The 22,098-nt window shown below is 39.3% G+C and overlaps 1 protein-coding gene across 1 annotated transcript in view; it reads left to right on the top strand.

The window, feature by feature from the left end:
• SDK1 (sidekick cell adhesion molecule 1) overlaps positions 1 to 22,098 on the top strand; it is a 657,393-nt gene that overhangs the window by 452,891 nt on the left and 182,404 nt on the right. The window contains 3 exon segments of the mRNA XM_030578466.1: positions 3,733 to 3,844; positions 4,865 to 5,055; positions 19,270 to 19,353. Coding sequence (XP_030434326.1) covers positions 3,733 to 3,844; positions 4,865 to 5,055; positions 19,270 to 19,353 — 387 coding nt within the window.

Here is a 22,098-nt window from a genome sequence, read left to right on the forward strand (position 1 = left end):
TGGGGTCTTTTTCTTATATAGGCTCCCATTACTCCCCACCCCCGTCCTGATTTTTCACACTTGCTGTCTGGTCACCCTACTTGTTTGAGGTGACTCCATTTCTCATGAGTAGGCTTGGTGTAGGAGTCTACTTTAATCTATAACTGTCTGCAATTGTACATTTCAGCTGACACTGAAATTGACCAAAAAAAAAAAAAGCAGTTGGTGACAGTGGGCATGCCTGCAGGGGCTGGGTATCACCAGCCCTGCAGCTGTGAAGGGAGACCTCTGCAGCTCTGTTATCTCAGGAGTGAGTGAGCAGATCCCTCACAGCAGAGGGCCCTCTGCGCTGCTTCAGGGCTGGTGACATCTGATCCCTGCAGACACAAGGTGCAGGAGGAGGCAGATATAGAGTGATCACTTTACTACATGACCCCAGAAGGAGGGACTGAGACCTGGGCCTGCCCGAGCCTGCAGGCCCCGGGTAGGGGGCCCAAAGCCAAAGCCTGAGTCTACCACCACGGGTGTTGGCATCAATGCTGAAGCCAAAGGACTTCAATCCCAGGTGTGGGGGCCTGTAACCTGAGCCCCACCATTCAAGGCTGAAGCCCTTGGGCTTTGGCCCCAGCCCTGAGCAGCGGGGCTTGGGTTTGGCCCCAGACCACAGAAACTCTGCCAGCCTTGGTGACACCATTAAAATGGGGTCATGACCCATTTTGGGGACCCAATCCACAGTTTGAGAACTGCTGGAATAAAGACATTGAATTTATGGCTTAGTACAACAATCTGATTTCCCCTCCACCTTTCCTTTCCTCCCTATGACTGGAGGGTTGTTAATGGGTCACTTTACCTCAAATGGTCCCTTGAAATGTGTTAACTACTTATGCTAAACAATCTGTTCCATCCTGTATTTAGTAGTGACACTTTGAGTTAGTTTCCCAGACCCGAAAAAGACCTTTATGTAAGCTCGAAAGGTTGTCTCTCACCACAGAATTTGGTCCAATAAAAGATATTACCTCACCCATCTTCTCGCTATATTATCCTGGGACCAACATGGCCACAACAGCAGTGCATAGAAAACCTGAACAGTTTGTCTTACCTGACTATCTGAAATTGGTGGTCCACTTCTCCCAGATTGCATTGAAAAATGGTTTACAAGCTGTTTCTATGGTATTATTTCATTTCTATCTAAATTGAGATGTTCTGGTACTTTCTGAAATTGTACTTTGTAGGTTTCTACAAAAGGATTTTCCTTAAGGCATGTAATGGGCACATAGGTATCGATTACACAGTTACAGTTGTATTGAGATTAATACTTTCAGAGGGACTTTAGTCTTGCTGCTTCATGTATTGATCACACACAATGAAATGTTATGGATTCTGTCCTGCAAAGGGAACCATGTGGATGCCCCTGCTGAGACCCATTTGCAGGATCAGGGCTATAGTGGATTTCCACAGGTGACTCTTTGGATGTGCAAATGGAACTTTTGACTGTTCTTGAGTATGAACTACAAATATGTATGCTGCCTAGTTAATGTTTATACGGTGCTTGGAAAATTTACTGTTCTATGTATATGCTTATTATTTCTGCAACTGACATTTCTAGGTACAGTACCTAGCAGCCAAGCACCGAGCATTGTGATGAGCTCCATATAATGTGAGAATGCGGCATATTATACTGGATATAGTAACGGGCACATTAGCTTTCCATTAGATAAAAGTTAGAAGAACATTAGCTTTTTATGTCGTGATTCAAAAGAAATATACTAAATCCAGATCTGTGCCTTCTTAACCCCACATGTTCAAAAACCATTATCAGATGGCTAATTCTACTAATAGATTTATTCTAGGACATTGTATGAATATGGCTCAAATTCTATTCATTAGTGTTCTTGTTACAATTAGTAATAAAGAAGAAAATGAAGCCTTGCCTATGTTACTCTTGTTCAAGGAAAATAAAGTGTACTTCTAGCTCTTGTGCTTATCTGTTTATTGCACAAAGAGCCTGTTTCATATGGTGAACTCCTGGACGTCAGCACAAAGCCCACTTCTATTCTTTGGTTGTTGTTGGAGTGCTGTGAGCTGTCCTCCAGAGGTGCTGATAAGGAGTGAACATGGTTTTCCTCTTTTATAGATGGAGATAAGTAGTAATTAATGCAAAATTAGTGCTTTGTTCATTGACCTTTTAGCATTTACTGCTGCCAACTTTCACCTCACACAAAACCAGTGGAGAACAGTTGATTTACCACCTGCTAATAGGCAGCCCAGCATTCCCAGTAATTTTGTGAAAAGAGATCTGAACTGAAACAGAAGTAAAAATCACTAACAATTGAAATATTTAAGGGCTCTTTGGCTACAACAGTTAGTGATTTGCTATGGATGTAAATATATTGAAAAAGAGGAATTACTAAATGCTTGCTTCAGAAAGCATCTCTGCTGAGGACGGCACTTTGGCAAATGCCCAAAGTTGAACACTTGCTTAAGTGCTGTTGTGAATGAGGATGGACTGAAGTACTTCTGGGGCCTGAGGTTGAACTACGTGCTGCTTCTCTCATACTGTGCCTTCCACTGTCAGCTGAGAATGTGCTAAAGAGTCAAAATCTTGTCACTATAAGATTTAGAATATTGGTTTTGCAAAATGCTTCTTTCTTCTCTTCTCACCCATCCACCCCCATTTTAAATGTCTATGAACCCCTCTACTGAAAGCCTGTTCTGTCCGAAATGTGAAGGAAAGAATCAAAGATTTTTGGCAATACTAGATAAACACAGACATTTCTTTCCATTTTCTGCTCTTTGTGGATATATCATTGTAGCAGAGTTTGGTGCCTTTCATTTACCAGTTTCCCATTTTCATTACCCATAATGATGGATTTTGCATTGTTAAGCCTCTTTAGCAAAAAGTGTTTGAGCCAGTTTGGATTTGCCTCAGTTTAGAGGTATTTTCTTTTCTTTTCCCTATAATTCCTTTATTGAATTCTTTATTTTTGGAAATCTTTCATTATTCTCTTATTCGAGTTACCTTCCCCACCCTTCCTTCTCCCTCTAAATGAATAGCTAGAAGCAAGGCAATAACACATTGGCATTTTAATTCACTTATTAAATGAATGTACAGAAAATTTTAAAATGAAACAAGTAAGATACCAGCCTTTTTATCATTTTTCTAGTGTCTACTGACTGTTGCATAAGCTAAATTATTTACAGTTTGATGTCTAACAAAAGAGAAGCAGATTTGGCTTATTTATTTCTCTGATAAGAAAATGGATTGAAATTGCTGTGATATGTTCCTTTGTTAATTTAATATTTGTTCCCTAGTATAAAAAAATCTTTTAAAAGAACTATTGCAAGTACTGGCAGGCTCTTTTGAAATGGTATGGAAGTTGTAAGATTAAACAAAACATGAAAAGGGCTTAAAAATATAAGTCAGCAACGGTTTGATAAAAATAAATGCTCAGCAGTTGAAAACCTCTAGGATGCTTAATTTGTTTGCTCTCTTTCTGGGAGTAGTCCTTGTGAGTTGTGTGTTTTTGAATTATTACAAGCTGGGCATTTTGAAAGTGTTTGTACAGTATAAAGAAAGTAAATGAAAATGACCATACTGAAGATCTCCTTCTAATGAGGAGATTAAGACACATGATAAGGTTGAAGAGTGAAATTTGCAGCTGTGTCATTTGCTGAGATCCTTTCCTGGAATGTTTGTCATTGCTGTTTGCAAATGTACTGTGTTTTCACGAGGTTTTTTTCTGCCCTTTGTAGATGCCAACAACGTATCTGACATCACAGCTCCTATCATTGTAGTCCCTCCGCGCAACACCAGTGTGGTAGCAGGGAGCAGTGAAATCACACTGGAATGTGTGGCCAATGCAAGGTATTGTAAATGTTGTAGTAGTAGTAGTAGTCGTAGTAAGGAACTGTCCTCTGCTTAAAATTGAGTGAGAACCTGTTTTGTTTTTTTTAATTTCATGGTTGTAATAAGCAGAATATAGCATACAGCTTGCTTTGCACGACTAATAAGGAATCCATGTTACTTATTTAACATATAGATTATTTTTGGGAAAATAAGAAACTAGATATAATTACTTTCCCACCTTTACTCGTGCTGGAACAGAGTAAAAAAGAGAAGGCAGAAACGTGACATTCGGCCATCAGCAAACACTCTGTAACAGGAGTCCATAACATTAATAGTTAATCCTATTACTATTAAGTTGGCTGTTGAAATGCAAGATGACTGTTATAGATTAAGATTCTACATTTCCCATTAACTAAATTATGATGGAGATCCTCCTATTTTCCTCACCCCACATAAATAAAATGGACAAGGCAGAGTACTGCAGTTAACTGTTACAGCTGTTCTCAGCTTACAGTTATTACAATTAACTTTTTGTACACACCATAATGTAGAGTGTATATTGGGAATCTCACTAAAGGCTAGAAATTGTTCCTATTAAAGCCAATTGAGGGTAAGAGAGGTAAAGGGCTGAGGCCTTTGGATGATAAGAGGTCCAGCTGGTTTCCTCTCCCCCTGAAGTCAGAGATGTTCTTGATACAGTTAGTGCTACCTCTGTAACTGTGCTATAATGAAAGCCTCTCCCATGTAGCTGAATCTCGTGGTAGTGTTTATTTTTAATGTTTGCTTAGACAAACCAAATCATTAGCGCTTAAGTTCCATAGCTATAATAATTAGCCATCTTTGTTCAATAGTACTTGAGCAGTCTGTACTCTTGATGTGTGATTGTTAAGACATCAGAGTTCTGTCTGAATTTATTTTTAAGTGTCTAATGATCAATCTGCCAGGGATATTGGAAGAGTTATGTGAGTTATATTCTCTGTGTATTATAGGTGATGATATCATTCACTGTAATAATCTGAATGTTTTTTACTCTCTCAGACCTGTTGAGAAACTGAGCATGACCTGGAAGAGAAATGGAATAAAAATAAGCAGTGGGGTTAACAGTTTTGGGAGACGTCTTACTATCACCAATCCAACCACTGCTGACATTGGGATGTACTTTTGTGAGGCAGAGTTGAAAGACAGCACTGTTGAGCCGGCAAGAGCAAAGGCCTTCCTCTCTATAATGGGTAATTCTGAAAGCAGTCTCTTTTATAGTAAAGCAGAGTTTGGACTCGGGTATAACAGGAAATAAAATTGCTATTTTAATATTTCATCAACCTTATATCTGAACCTCTCCTCAGTGAATGGGACAAACAAGGTGAAGTGGAGTTTTCTTCCAGATTAATTCTGCTGTTCATCTCCATGAATATATATAAAACGTACTTTTTTAAAGCATTGATGTGACTCTGAATACCCTTTGAAACTTAAATGTAATCGTGAAGCTGGGGAAACCCAGGAGTAAAATCCTTATCATGCAGCTTCCATGTCATGGCTTTTAGCTACATTAAATCCTGATTAACTCCCAACTTGCTTACTTCTAGCTTTAACATGTCATGTTGCTATTTTTGCAAGAGGATCTTTTAGCAGAGCATTCGTATATTGCCCTTTGCAAATTCTAGTCCTGGGGTGAAGGACGTTTCCAGGCACATGTGCTGGCCAATGTCAAATGAGAGAGAAAGTTGAACTTCAGTGTTACAAGCCATGTCTCCAGTGCTTAATTTGTAATGGAAGAGGTGCTGGGGCTCAAGCAATTTTTGTGCATTCATAACTGATGCAGCAAGCCCAGTGGTGCTGGGGCTATGAGCTACCAATCCTAGAGGGGCCGGGGCTGAGCCCTGGTGCAAATTAAGCGCTGCATGTCTCTGGGCTCTAATATTTAACAGTACATTGTTACATTCAGGCTAAACTATTAAACTATAGCAGCTTACTAAATGCCCATGAATTTATCGTGGACTTTGTTCCTTTCCAGTTTTTGCTAATTAGCAACATATGTGTGTGTAAATTAAGCTTTCTCCAGCTGGGGTTGCCCATGTGGCCGTTGACTAATTAATCATGGCTCAATCTTTGAAGCTTGTCTAGGTGCTAAACTCCCACTTACTCCAGTGGGGGTGCTCATTACCACACAGGAGGGCCTGAATACCTGGGAAGATCAGGCCTCAACAATATCCATTATCCATCACTTTGGAAGATATTGTAAAGGCTCAAACCGAAAGTGGATCCAGACTGCTGGCACTTAACATTAAAAAGGTTGCAGAGCAGCTTTTCAGCTAAGAGATGGGGGAAAGCCAGTTGCAGCAGTGAAGCACGTGGATTGGACAGAGACTTCTCTTAGAGGAGAGTCTATTGATAGAGATTCTCTAGGTTCTAGTCTGGAGGAGAGGATGGAAGAGGATAAAGTGTGGGCCAGATCAGATGAGAAACATTCACATAAAGAATCTGACACATCAGAAAAGGGCAGACGAATAAAAAGTGACAAGTTTTTAAAGTGCTTGTACACAAATGCTAGAAGTATAAATATTAAGATGGGTGAACTAAAGTTCCCTGTGTTAAAGGGGGATAGTGATATAATAGACATCACAGAAACCTGGTGGAGTGGGGACAATCAATGGGACACAATCATGCCAGGATACGAAATATAATGGAGTGGCACTATATATGAAAGAAAACATAGAATCAAATGAAGTAAAAATCTTAAATGGATCCACATGTTCCATAGAATCTCTATGGATAGTAATTCCATGCTCTAATAAGAATATAACAGTAGGGATCTATTACTGAGCACCTGACCAGGACAATGATAGTAACAATGAAATGCTAAGGGAGATTAGAGGGGCCATCAAAATAAAGAACTTGATAATAGTGGGGGATTTCAGTTATCCCCATACTGACTGGGTACACGTCATCTCAGGATGAAATGCAGAGACAAAATTTCTTGATACATTAAATGTCTGCTTCTTGGAGCAGCTGGTACCGGAACCCACAAGAGGAGAGGCAACTTTTAATTTAGTCCTAGTGGAGAACAGGATCTGGTCCAAGAGGTAACAATAACAGGACTGCTTGGAAATAGTGACCATAATATAGTAACATTTAACATTCCTGTGGCAGGAAGAACACCACAACAGCCCAACATTGTTGCATATAATTTCAGAAAGGTGAACTATGCAAAAATGAGAACGTTAGTTAAACAGAATTTAAAAGATACAGTGACTAGAGTGAAATCTCTGCAAGCTGCATGGACACTTTTCAAAGACACCATAATAGAGGCCCAACTTAAATGTATACCCCAAATTAAAAAACACAGTAAAAGAACTAAAGAGCCACCATTGCTTGGCTTAACCATGTAAAAGAAGCAGTGAGAAATAAAAAAGGCATCTTTTAAAAAGTGGAAGTCAAATTCTAGTGATGTAAATAGAAAAGAGCATAAACACTGCAAAATTAAGTAAAAATGTAATAAGAAATGCCAAAAAGGCATTTGAAGAACAGCTAACCAAAAACTCAGAAGGTAATAACAAAATGTTTTTTAAGAACATCAGAAGCAGGAAGCCTGCTAAACAACCAGTGAGGCCCCTGGATGATTAAGATACAAAAGGAGCACTTAAAGATGATAAAGTCATTGCGGAGAAACTGAATGAATTCTTTGCTTCAGTCTTCACGGCTGAGGATGTTAGGGAGATTCCCAAACCTGAGCTGTCCTTTGTAGGTGACAAATCTGAGGAATCGTCACAGATTGAAGTGTCACTAGAGGAGGTTTTGGAATTAATTGAGAAACTTAACAGTAACAAGTCACTGGACCAGATGGTATTCACCCAAGAGTTCTGAAAGAACTCAAATGTGAAATTGCAGAATGATTAACTATGGTTTGTAACCTGTCCTTTAAATCAGCTTCTATATCCAGTGACTGGAAGATAGCTAATGTGACGCCAATATTTAAAAAGGGCTCTAGAGTGATCCTGGCAATTACAGACAGGTAAGTCTAATGTCAGTACTGGGAAAATTAGTTGAAACAATAGTAAAGACTAAAATTGTCAGACACTAGAAGAACAACTTTTGTTGGGCAAAAGTCAACATGGTTTCTGTAAAGGGAAATCATGCCTTACTAATCTGTTAGAGTTCTTTGAAGTGGTCAGCAGACATGTGGACAAGAGGGATCCAGTGGACATAGTGGTACTTAGATTTCCAGAAAGCCTTTGACAAGGTCTCTCACCAAAGGCTCTTATGTAAATTAAGTGGTCATGGGATAAGAGGGAAGATCCTTTCATGGACTGAGAACTGGTTAAAAGACAGGGAACAAAGGGTAGGAATAAATGGTAGTTTTTCAGAATGGAGAGGGGTAACTAGCGGTGTTGCCCAAGGGTCAGTCCTAGGACCAATCCTATTCAATTTATTCATAAATGATCTGGAGAAAGAAAGGTGGCAAAGTTTGCAGATGATACTAAACTGCTCAAGATAGTTAAGACCAAAGCAGACTGTGAAGAACTACAAAAAGATCTCACAAAACAAAGTGATTGGTAAACAAAATGGCAAATGAAATTTAATGTGGATAAATGTAAAGTAATGCACATTGGAAAAAATAACCCCAACTATACATACAATATGATGGGGGCTAATTTAGCTACAACTAATCAGGAACCAGATCTTGGAGTCATTGTGGATAGTTCTCTGAAGATGTCCATGCAGTGTGCAGTGGCGGTCAAAAAAGCAAACAGGATATTAGGAATCATTAAAAAAGGGATAGAGAATAAGACTGAGAATATCTTATTGCCCTTATATAAATCCATGGTATGCCCACATCTCGAATACTGCATATAGATGTGGTCTCCTCATTTCAAAAAAGATAGTGGCATTAGAAAAAGTTCAGAAAAAGGCAGCTAAAATGATCAGGGGTTTGGAATGGGTCTGATGTGAGGATAGATTAGAGACTAGGACTTTTCATCTTAGAAAAGAGAGACTAAGGGGGGATATGATAGAGGTATATAAAATCACGAGTGGTGTGGAGAAAGTGAATAAGGAAAAGTTATTTACTTGTTCCCATAATATAAGAACTAGGGGCCACCAAATGAAATTAATGGGCAGCAGGCTTAAATCAAATAAAAGGAAGAAGTTCTTCACACAGCGCACAGTCAACCTGTGGAACTTCTTACCTGAGGAGGTTGTGAAGGCTATGACTATAACCAGGTTTAAAAGAGAACTAGATAAATTCAAGGAGGTGAAGTCCATTAATGACTATTAGCCAGGATGGGTAAGGAATGGTGTCCCTAGACTCTGTTTGTCAGAGGGTGGAGATGGATGGCAGGAAAGAGATCACTTGATCATTACCTGTTAGGTTCACTCCCTGTGGGGCACCTGGCATTGACCATTGTTGGTAGACAGGATACTGGGCTGGATGGACCTTTGGTGTGACCCCATATGGCTGTTCTTGTGTCCTTATGTTCTTAAGCACTAAACCTGTGGCTTTATTGAATGGATTAGGCAGGAACAGTCTGGTTACAATTCAGAGGAAATAAAAAGATCTTGCAAATGAAGGTGTAGGGATGGAGGAAGCATCTAAAGAAATGCAGAAATGTGTCCTTTAGCTTGATAAGTGAATGCATAGTGTAATAATACACTGGTTTTGCTCCAGTCCTTTAAATATGGAGCTTTTCTAAATGTTGGTGACTAAATGAAAGTCCCTCCTAGCATCAGTTTTTTATGTTGAGCACATTGGACACATTCAAGCTAAAAGAGAAGCTTTTGAATTACAAGCCAGTGCGGATTTCAGACTCTGGATCTAATCTGATTCTTTATCAGATATCAGGACAAATTTACAGCCATACAGGTATCCTAGATAGGTAGATTATTGCTTTGTTAATAACACCCTGGCTGTTGATGTTGATCAGAATTGATACATATAGTACTTGTTGCACATTATAGATTAAATGGAAAATGTTACATTGTAAGACTCTAGCATATAGGCTCCATTCTGTAAAAGTGCTTTAAGGCACTTTATGTAAGATGAGAAACAGCTCGTTTCTCTAGCAAGATGTGTTCCAGTTTCATTTTGTAGCACTCTTTCCCTTTTATATTTAGATCCTACTTGTGTGAACTTTAGTTCCAGCTTCTTTCCTCTGTATTCAATTCTTAGAATTATTACCTTGCAGCCGCTCTTCCTTTAAGGATCAGGGGTACATTTCATTTATTTATGATTTTGATTTAAGCCCTTTTTTATTCATAAGATTTTATTGTGACTAGTTTAATTTTGCTGCTATGCTGTCAGATCCTGCCTAGTGTAGTACTTAAAGCAGCCTCTCAGTGTAAAGGGTACTTAAATATAGTTTAACTAAATCTGAGAAAAAAGTCACTGGGGATTCATAGTAAAATGGTGATGCCACCTTTGATTAGGAGCATGTCTGCTCTCTTCTTGTTAGATGTTTTATTTATTTCTGTCTCGGTATTAGGGAGCCGTCAGTGAATGAAGTTATGAAAAGAGCCATAGACATGAACAAACAGATGAAAGAAAGCAGAAACAAATTGGTTACCAATTACTTTTATTTTGTCCTGATGGAACAAGACACTCTAGTTGCAGGTGCTTACTCAATGTGTCAGCATTGCCTGCTACATTTCTTTATGAGTTTCTTGAACAGCAGGATGGATGTCTAATTCCAAACAGGAAGCAGAGTCAAGAGATTAGTAGTTAATTTATGAAAGAACTGTTCAACCTCAGAGTTCCGAAATGGAACAGAGCCATTGTTTAATTAGCAAGGGAATGGATTCTGGAAGAAACTGGAGACACGACTCAAGCAGCAGAGGCTCCTTCTGCTAATGAGATGCTCTTTCTCTGAGCTTTATTTAGAGGTGTTTCCCAAATCACTTACATAATTAAAATCTGTTTTAGTAGCACTTACAGGGACTCAAGTATGCCTGTCTATTTACATGTATGAAATATTTGTAGAGTGCACAAATTGATACCACATCACATCACATCAAGAGCTTCACTTCTGGGCAGGATAATATGGAATGAATGAGCGATCTCATGCTTACAACAAAAAATTGAGTTAATGGAACAGTTTTTATTTTTTAAGTTATGATATATCAAATGCACTTGCTCAGGCGATGTAGTAGTGAGAGCCGTATAAATACTGGATGGATTCATACCTGGCTAGGTAGACCCTGCAAGTACCATGTTGAACAACAAGGATAAGATATCAAGAACATTAAACCGATTTAAAATAGACAATGTTATAACACACGTGATTCCTTCTATTCCCCAATCAACATGTCATGCAACTAAGAGCCTGTTCCAGAGGTAATGAGCATCTCCAGCTCCTGCCGACTTTTAATAGAAGCCAAAAGAATCCTATGCTGAAGGGCCTATGGTCAATTTAAACCCCTAGTAGAACCTGCAAGAATGTTCTTTTTAAAGTACACTTGTTGTATATTAAAATTACACATAGCATTTGCAAAATCTGAATACACAGTGTATTAGAACAGTGCATTCACAAGTATAAAGCTTGTTAGCCTCTTGCTACACTGCCATTTTCCAATGAAGGTGGAAACGCTCCTTCTGACATCTTCAAATTGTTTCAGCAAAGATAAACTGAGGTGGTTCCAAACTCTGGTTTCATTAGCTGCAGTTGTTAGAAATTTTTTAAAGGGTAACATGTTCCTCAGTTGGCAGAGTAACAATTTGGGGACGTTTTGTTACAGATTAGATAAGAGCACATTTGTTTTACCATTAACCGTTTGAAGATTAAGTTATTGAAAGAATTTGCTCATGACCAAACTCATTTACAAACTGAGCTCTTAAAAAAATCGTTTACTCCAGTTCTTCAAATGCCTTTAACAGTTATTTTTAAACTGACTTTTTCTATGGGAGATTATGAATTCCAGGACTGAGAAAGTGTGGAAAATGAAAATGAAAATGATTGTGCTTTAAAGCAGATAGAGATTGAAAACAAAATCTGAACAAAATGAGAGAGAGAAGCTGCAATACAAAGACATCAGAATGGTCTTTTGGGACAGAGTAGCAGTATAAAATTTTGTGCTAAGTATAAGGGAATTGAAGAAAATATGATGGAACAGAGGAAAATTACATGATCGAAGATTAATCTTTCTTCAGTATTCTTTCTGTAGCTGGAAGCATTGGCCAGCATTTTCTCTCTTTTATTTTTCTTTTTCTTCTTTGTTTTTCCTTGAGAGAGCTTTTGTATGCTAGCTGGGTAAGGTTATTTCCAAGAATAAGATCCTAGGGAGCAATATGGAACAAAAGATGGGAGAGATGTCTAGGCCTTGCCCCTTTTGTGAAGGCTGCATGGAGTTTTATCAGGCACCCAGGGTACAGCATTGCAAGCTCACAGGATTCAGAGGCCAATCCGAAAACAATTATGAAGTTACTACAGAGGGCTGACCTGGTTGGAAGCTGAGATGAACTACAGTTTGGTTGGCAGTCACAGGTAGGTGGCCCATCGTGACTGCCCCTCAAAGTAAGGAGCAAAGACACCCAAACCAAGTCTAGAAACCAGAGGAGAGAATTTTAGTTAAGGATTCTGTTTTTGCATAGGGGAAATAAAAATACAGTACATGACCCTTTCAAGGCAGGGAATTCTGGGAGTTACCTTGAATATAAAAACCACTTGACTTGCCCAGACTTGAGTTCAGGGGCTCAGAGAGGGAAAATCTTTGGGGAGATTACCTGCAGCATCTGGAAAGAGTAGACTTGAGTTGTTCCTAGGCTTCCCAGACTGTTTAGCTGTATTTAGAATCCGTGTGTCATCCTTCTAAGAATCTTTTTTGCTTTCATTGGATTTATTCTGTGATTGGTACCTCTTTCTCCCTTCTTTATTTTAATTTTTTTACAAAGATCTTTCAGATGTGTATTTATTTTATTTATTCGGGTGTATGTCATACATTAAAAATGCAATCACATAAGAAGATATTAGGTTCTCCCCACTCTGGGGACAAAACTGCTAGTTATAACCATGCTAGAAGACAATTGTTGCTAACATGGAAAGGGATTTTTCCTGAGATTCATATTCTTCAAACCAGACCACCTGGAGGTAGTCTGTGTAGGTCTATAACAGTTCTGTGATTGATTTCAGATGAAGAAAAGTCCTGGTTCAAGGAAACTGTTATCAACATTTGTGTATGGACATGGGTGTATGATATGGTTCTACTCCCAAAATGGACAGATTCTTATCCACCTTCGCACTTTGTACTCTAAGTTACTTTAAAGCCGCCAGTCCCATCTGTCTTATAGGATGTTCAGTGACTCATTTAGTTTATATTAATAATGGAGACAGGTTACAAACTTTCCACTCAAATTATGCAGGGCTGAATTTCTGACTGATATGGAATATTGGCTTGTGGTGGAACCCTTGGGGCTTTTTCTGCACTTTCTGACTTCCATGAATGGATCTTGGATTAAGTCACACATCTCTGATGCAGCTTGAAGGGTGTGTAATGGATGTTGACTGTTATCTTTAGAATTTTAAAAATCACTCTCCATGTAACTCTCTATGTGAGAGAGGTTTGAATAGTGTCAGATTTTGCAGGCTCCCAAGGGGATTGTGGGGAGACTGTTTACAGAATAATGTTAACAAAACATAAAAAGCCTCAACAACTATTAAAACTACCTATTTATATTCAGATATCCCTTCTTCCTCTTGCTTGTTCTTGGCTCTTTAGTCAAGAGAGACCCAGTATCTGTACAACTATAGTATCTGAACCCATATAGTATCTGTTCTTCTGGTCTAATATCTGATCTGCCCTTTCTCATTAAACATCACCCGCACTACCAGGAGAGGTGAACTTGATGATTTCACCTCTTACTTCTGATTCTTTAATTAATGTATATCAGACAATTGGCCTGATCCCAAAATATCACTGCCATCCTCTTGAAATCGGTGTTTCTGGGTCTCCTGGTATCACAATGTGTAGTTTGGAGGGCACCATAATTTCACCACACATTTTCCCACCTCACTTTCCCCTAATATGACAAATTGTTCAAATTCACATATTGTGTGATTTAAACCAGTCATTAATCTATACTCTAAATCTGTAATAGATTCATAGAGAAATGCAGGATACTACTGTAGAATATTGTTTGACACAATGAAACGTCATTGTAACTACCCTGGGTACGCTCTCCCTGGTTGAGACTCATCAGGCTGTTGTACTGGAGCCAGACCTTGGGTCCTACATACTCTTAGCTTGCTGGGTCTGGGTAGAGTTCAGGCACTGTTTTACTGGTTCTGGGTGAGATGGGTTGGGTCACAGAAACCCCCCTTGAGACTGCTACATGATGTGCTGGGACTACCTCTAAGCCCTGGCAGCTTGGGACTTCAGAGCCCTCCCTGGTTGTGCCAGACACACTAGCCTGCTACACACACAGACCCAAGTCTGAAGCATGTCCCCCCAAAAGCTGCAGGCTTAACTGAAAATAGCTTAAGAAGTGCTCCTATCTCCAAAACCCAGACACCCAGTACCCAATGGTATCCAAACCCCAAATAAATCCATTTTACTCTGTATAAATCTTATACAGGGTAAACTCATAAATTGTTTGCCCTCTAGAACACTGACAGAGAGATATGCACAACTGTTTGCTCCCCCAGGAATTAAGTGCTTGCTCTGGATTAATTAATAAGTAAAAAGTGATTTTACTAAATATAAAAAGTAGGATTTAAGTGGTTCCAAGTAATAACAGCTGGAACAGAATAAATTACCAAGCAAAATAAAATAAACCACAGAAGTCTAAGCCTAATACAGTAAGAAACTAAATGCAGGTAAAGCTCGCCTTCAGAGATGTTCCACTAAGTTACTTTTACATATTAGACTTCCTCCTAGTCTGGGTCCAGCAATCAGTCACACCCCTGTAGTTACTGTCCTTTGTTCCAGTTTCTTTCAGGCATCCTTTGGGGTGGAGAGGCTATCTTTTGATCCAGCTGAAGACAAAATAGAGGGATTTCCAGGGGTTTATACAGTCTCTCTTGTGGGTGGAAACCCATCTTTCCTCGTGTAGAATCACAGCTACAAGATGGAGTTTTAGAGTTGCATGGGCAAGTCATATGTCCATGCATGACTCATTTCTCTACAGGCCGAGCCATTTCCCACATGTTAGCCTGAATGTTCCCAGGAAAGCTCACCTGTGGATTGGTGTGTATCAAGATCCATTGTTACCCAAGAACTTCCATTTACCTGAATAACCCCTTCACACTTTGTTGACCAAATCTGCCTGAGGTGTTTTCTACAGCAAACACTTTAAATACAAGCATAGAGCCAATGCTCATAACTTCAGATATAAAAATGATACATGCATACGAATTGGATGAATACATGCAGTAGAACATAACCTTTGCAGAGATATGTTACATGGCATATCTAGCATAAAATATATTCCAGTTTTGTCATATTTACACTCACGAGCATATTTTTATAAAGCATTATGGGGTGCAACATCACACTGGGCATCTAGGCACACATTCCAGATGCAGATCCTGTGTCAACACGACTCTTCACTCTGAGGACCCTGTGGTCTAGTTGCCTTGACCCTGAAACTAGAGCCAGCTCCGAAGCCTCCCCAGTGGCTGTTGCATGCTATCAGAGTTCCTCCAAAGCTGTGGATGGACCCTCTAATGTATTATTTTCCTCTTCCATGGTTACATGACTGTATCAACGAGCGATGCCAACTCTTCAAAGGAATTTTTAAACACACCCTTTAATTTTAGGCAGCACAAGAGATATGCTGATATAGGGAAAAACATGAGGTCTGCATGAAAACCCCTGCCTCAGTTTCCTCACCACTCCCAAAAACTTTTGGGATTTGGTCAGAATCTTTTCAGGGTCCTGGAACCCTCCTTTCTTCCTTCATCTTCTGCCCAGCTTTAATCTGCTTTTGTTTCTGGTCTCTCCTCCCAAAATGGCTGGTGAGAGAAAGCCTTTCTTTTATAAAGTTTGTCAGGTATGGGGCACGGGTCACTTGCTGGAGGATTCTCTGCAGCTTGAGGTCTTCAAACCACAATGTGAGGACTTCAGTAACTCAAACATAGGTTAGGGGTTTGTTATAGAAGTGGATGGGTGAGATTCTGTGGCCTGCATTGTGCAGGAGGTCAGACTAGATGATCATAATGGTCCCTTCTGACCTTAAAGTCTATGAGTCTAGGTAACTACCATAATTGACTTCAAGTCCTTCGTTGTATGATTTCACTTGGAAGAAAAGGTTTATCTGGGCAGTAGCTAACTCATTCTCCAAGGGAGCTTCTGTTTGAACAGGACAAGATGGGTCAGGTTAACAATCTGATTACTTTGAATTGCCCTCTCAGTGCCTTTATGAATCCCAGTTCAAGATGGAGGCAAAAAAGATAACAGGGAAAGCACGGTGCAATGTTACAATCAAAATAGTATTCATGAAACAAAATGGAGTTTGTACTTTGCTATAGATACATACAGGTATATACTAATTCATGACACTCAAAAAAGCCCATTTCAGAGGGAAATAGATTTTTTGCCCTTAGGTTACCAGTTTGAATTTGGTTCTAGATCCCTTACTATCTGTTGGCTATTAGTCTCAGTGAACACATTCGTATCACTGAAAAAAACGCAAAACAAAACGCCATCGTGACTGGTTGTCATGTTGGCAATTAGCAGCTGGAACTTGCGTTGCACTGGCAAGGAGGCTAAGGCCCCAATCCAGCAAAGCTACTATGCACCTACTTTACTGTTTCAAAGGATTGGGGCCCAAATTATCATTTTCCATGCTGTACCTGTTCTGTAGATAAGCAGAGTTCACTCTCCAAGGCTGGAAAGCTATAGTACTTTGTATAGTACTAAAAATTCATTGAAGTATGCCTAAAACCACATGTAAATGATTCAGTATGAGTGGATAACAATTGAACTGATATATTATGTAGGGTTTTTGGCTGTTTATTGTGGCTTCAGTTGTCCAAGGTATTAAGCACTCTATCCTTGGTCTCACAAAGCACTTAAAAATGTTTTATTTTAAACATGTGAGTAGTCCCGATTAAGCCAGTAAACTCCTTAAATGTCATGCATCAGACCTGCAGAAATCATCAGATTGACTTTAAAATTATGAAATGTTAACAAATAAATTCTGAGTTCCTTTTATTTGCCTTTTGGGTTTTGAGCCTTCAGACTTTACATTTTCAAGCTTTCCTCCACAACCATGAGGACTAGAAACGTACTCTCTTTCTTTAAGTGAAAGTTGAGATTCTTATGTAATAACTTAAAATTTCAGGAGTTGGGATCAAATGTAACAAAGTTTGCAGAAAATGTCACAAGAGTTTGCAACTTTGCTACCTTTGTGTTTAAAATTAAACATATTCTTTTGCTGGATTGCAAAGAGAGTGCTCAGCGACTTGAATCATGACGTCTATGAGCTGCACTGTGATCCCACAATGAGTTTCAATTTTATGTTCAGCTTTTCAATTTGTGGATTAGAGTAATGAACGAGACTTCATATGCAATATATAACATCTTATTATGTGTGTGATCAGAATTTGTATAGCTGGGCAGTGAGGATCAATAAGATTTACACATTTATATTATTAAAATGTAAGAAATCACTTGGTTAGTTCAGTTTATTGCAGTGGTTCTCAAACTAGGGCCATTGCTTATTCAGGGAAAGCCCCTGGCGGGTTGAGCAGTTTGTTTACCTACCGTGTCCACAAGTTCAGCTGATCGCGGCTTCCACTGGCTGTGGTTCGCCACTCCAGGCCAATGGGGGCTGCGGGAAGGGCGGCGAGCACGTCCCTCGGCCCATGCCACTTCCTGCAGCCCCCATTGGCCTGGAGCTGTGAACCGTGGCAGGTGGGAGCCGGGATTGGCCGAACCTGCAGACGCAGGTAAATGCAGACGCGGCAGGTAAACAAACCGGCCTGGCCTGCCAGGGGCTTTCCCTGAACAAGCAGCAGCCCTAGTTTGAGAACCACTGGATTATTGGTTTTGCCATGTAGATGAGTTTTCTAGACAGTTTCACATCTTGGCCCCCTCATTCTCTGCACAGACTCTGAAGACTGATTTGTTCGACTTTGTTTAAATGGAATATAGAAATGTAACATCTGTAATGGGTTCTTAGAGGGATACCTCTTCTCTACATTGGAGAGAACATTTTCTAGTGATTAGAGCGGAGGAGGAAGATTGGAGTCCTGAATTCTAATCGTGGCTCTTGTACTGACTTGCTGTGTGGGTATGGGCATGTCACTTAACCTCTCTGCAAAATGGGGTAACAACACTTACTATACCACCAGTTATGTGGTGAGGAATAGTGAATTAATATTATAATGTAATATACATTGGGATTGTTGTATGATTTTATTCTGTTTATGAAAATAAGTAATGCCATGTACCAAGTGTACCAAGTGTACCAAGTCTGGACCACGGAATTATTTATATGTTGTTGGGGGTGGGGTTGAGACGTAGATAGCCTAAAGCTACCTTGGGCCATCTTTAACCCACTACACTTTTTCTCAAATATACTTGTATTCTTCAAGAGGAAAATGCACAGCAAATCATATCCCCTTTTCTGTATTTTCCACCCTTTTAAGAGGCAATCAGTGCATAGTGTTTGTGCTTAGTTATGCTATGATACAATTGTAGTTGTAATCAAATAAAATGCTTCTGAAAACAGTACTCAGATGATAATCACATTGAGTAAACTATGACAGTTTTTAGTTACCATGATAATTACTGCAACCTTAATGCCTGTGGGACTTTGACATGATACTCCTGAAATTTTATGCCACATAGATTAAATAGTTACATGACCGTGTGTTCTACAATCCCCCAAGTCTAGTCTTTGTTTAATGCAACCTATAATGTCTTTTATTTAGTCCTAATGATAAACTGTTGGTTTTATTGGTTATTACTGCATGTTCAATTAAAGCATTAAATCTGTTTGCTTTCAACAAATAAAACTGTTAGGGTTTTGGGTTTTTTTTAATATACTGGGCTTACTTTCTGATATAGGGTCACTGACATGGTATGGCACTTTATTTGACATGCTTCATGACTTCATGAGAAGCTGGTGTTTAGCTTAGATACTGAAGCAAACTATTCTATAAAATATTATGCTGTAAATATAAACCTTTATGAACCTCTTGGGATGGTCCTTCTAAACAGAATTAAAACATTCCATGATTCAAACCTATAAAATGAAAAGTAGCCACTGCATTGAGTATTAATTTGCAGTGTGAAACCCTAAATATAAATTGGCATCGGCTCAGCTATCTTTGAAGTTCATATTCATCATAGCAAAAAACAACAAAACACCCTCCCATGATCCCCAAACAGGAGATGAACGAGGCAGTTTGTATTATACTATATTAAATACAGCATTTGTGAGGAAACTATATTAAATTCTTTAAATCAACCTCAGTTTTCATTTTGTTGTTTATTTCCTTTCTATTCTAAAGAGCCACCCTATTTCACTGCTGAGCCTGAGTGTCGAATTTTGGCCGAGGTGGAGAAAACAGTGGACCTCTTATGTCAGGCAATAGGTGAGTGCGAAAGTACATAAAATATATGAAGCTGCTTAAAAGGAGTATGAGCTTGGAAAAAATAAATGCACCCTCTGTTGAACAAAGCCGCACCCAATACCCATTCCTAGACATTTTGGGGTAGATTTCAGTGAGCTATGACCATTTATAACATCTGAGGAGCAGCCCCATCACCTGTAGACAATTGGGCTGTTCTTTTTGTTTTGTTTTGGATGTGTGATACCAGTAAGTGGAATTTTGGTATAAGAGCTGGGTAACATTAATGCTGCTTGTCTGCTCGGCAAAATAGCCCCCACTCCTTCCCTTCCTGTTCCCTGCTTTAGAGAACACTTTCTGCAATTGTAGTTGGCTAAAAAGGATTAGAGTCTTGAGCCAGTAAATTAACTGAAGTAAAACAATGGCTTTGGGACTCATAACTTGGGACGCTGCGAAACAATCAATAATTCCAATAGTTAAACCTCCTTGTTGAAAATGATGGTGCTTTTACACTGAGTAGAAATGTCAGTTGCAGTAATGTTCAAGTGTCGTTACGCTTTTTCTTTCCGTTTTTAATTGGAAGGTGTTCAATGCCATAACAACCTTCAAAATACTTATAACTGGACTTAAAATGAAATGCTTTTTCCCGATACAATTCCAAAGAAGCGGACGCATGCCTTCTAATTAAAAAATAGGACGCATCATAATCTAGTGATTAGAACAGTGAGCTGCAAGTTTATAACCCTGAATATTATGTTTGACTCTGCCACTGAATTGACTTATGACCTTGGCAAGTCATTTAGTCTCTCAGTGCCTCAGATTCCCTACCCATAAATGGGGATAATAGTGTACACCCAGTAAAATGCCTTGAGGTCCTGAAATGAAAGGTGCTGTAAGTGCAAAGTATTGTCATTAAAACAGTTATATACACAAGAGCACTGTGAGAAAACTATAAATCATTAACTATTTCAAATACCGCTTTCCCAACACCAGCTGTTTTTGACAATATGAATGTTCTTTATAGCATGTTGTTGTTTCCATTCCCACTAATCCATCCCACCCCTGCCTGTGCCAAATAAGGTGCTGCGGAGTGCTATAAATTCATATTTTGGTAAATATATTGGGATTTTTCTGTTACTCAGATGAGATTCTCACCCAAGTAGCCGTTCTTTTTTAAATCATACCATTTGCAAAACTGGCTATAATAATATTTTTCTGAGATTTGTCAAGTGTGTGCCAAGCATATAACTTGAGCCTCTGGACTCTCCTGTGCCCAATGGGAGAACTATCTAAAACCCCAACTGCTGGTCAGCTATTAAAAGACAAAATCTGTCCTTGAGAGGTCATGCAGACCTCATGGTGCTTTCTGACTTCTCTTTCAGATCTACTCTTCCTTCCATCTAGCTCCCTGGGGAACTAGTGGGGCATTCCTAAGCAGTCTTACGGCCTGGATCCTGTTTGTGCAGTGGAACCCTCTTATAGTCAAATCAATTAATATACCTTCAATGTGGATACAATCCGTGGACAGTAAGGCAGTTCTTCTGCCAGACTCTTGGTTAGCTGCATAACAAGCATGCAGAGGGACTCCTGGCCACACGCCAGCTCAATATAAATTAGGAAAGAGCAGGGATTAGAGGCATAGGAGTGATTGGGGGGACACTAGGTCTGTGATTACACAGATCAAGCTGCCACACACAAATCCTTAAGAAGAGGTTGCTGCTCCTGTTCCAGCTCGGCTGCCCTATGCCTTGGCCACAGGTATGAAGGTGGATTTGATTTCACCCAGCTCCTGTGGAAGTGTCTGCACAAAGCCCACTTACTCAGCCTTTGCGCACTGTGAGTGTGAGAGACGGATTAATTTCACAGTATAAGTAATGATTAACTATAAATAAAATTGCAACCTGCACAGACTAGTTTTTTACTTCCTCATAAATGGAGTTTCTGTATATCCAATATCTCTCAGCAGCCATTGATGCTTTGCACATTTTCAATGCATGTTTTTTATCCTGTTCCTTATTTACTTATAAAAGTATGGAGCTGCAGGCCGCATGGGTGGTGTCATGGGAGTGCAGTTAATTGGACAACAGTTCTACCTGTGTAGACAAGTAGATGGAAGGATACTTGTGGGACACAACAGCCCACTAGGAATGGTGGTGCTAGAAAAAATAGCAAAAATAATAATTTAAACTTCTCTAGTCTTTAATCCATAATCTCCATGTACAATTGCTAAAACTCAGACCATGGCTATAAGATAGTTAAAGATTGTTGGCCCTGTTTACAGATGGGGAAACTGAGCCACAGTGTGGTTAAGTTACTTGCCCAAAGTCATAAAGTGAGTGGTAAAGCCAGGAATGAAGTTCAACTTCTCTGACTCCCAGTCTCCTCTCTAACCATTAGATTAATTTTCTAATCTTGGTAGAGTGCTTTGGAAAATGTGTGGCACTCTATGAACGCTAAGTATTATGATAATTTTATTTTTTCAATCTTTAGCTCACACTGCATCCCCTCAAACGGCAAGGACCAAGGGTTGGCAAAATGCCTACATGGAGGAATAAAGATTTTTAAAATGTTTCCTTCTCTAGATTTTCCGTTAAGATGGATCAGGGAGAAATAAAGACAAAATTCATAATTGTTTTTGCTATTTTTAAAATTTTCATTGCAAAATGAAAAAAAGGGAATTTTGTACAATTTTAGAAGCAGTTGTCTCTGGGAAGATCACTAAAGCCCAAGTGAATGCTATTGACAGGCTCCTAAATGCTTAGAAAAGAT

The sequence above is a fragment of the Gopherus evgoodei genome, chromosome 10 (assembly GCF_007399415.2).
Source record: "Gopherus evgoodei ecotype Sinaloan lineage chromosome 10, rGopEvg1_v1.p, whole genome shotgun sequence".
Classification (NCBI taxonomy): Eukaryota; Metazoa; Chordata; order Testudines; family Testudinidae; genus Gopherus; species Gopherus evgoodei.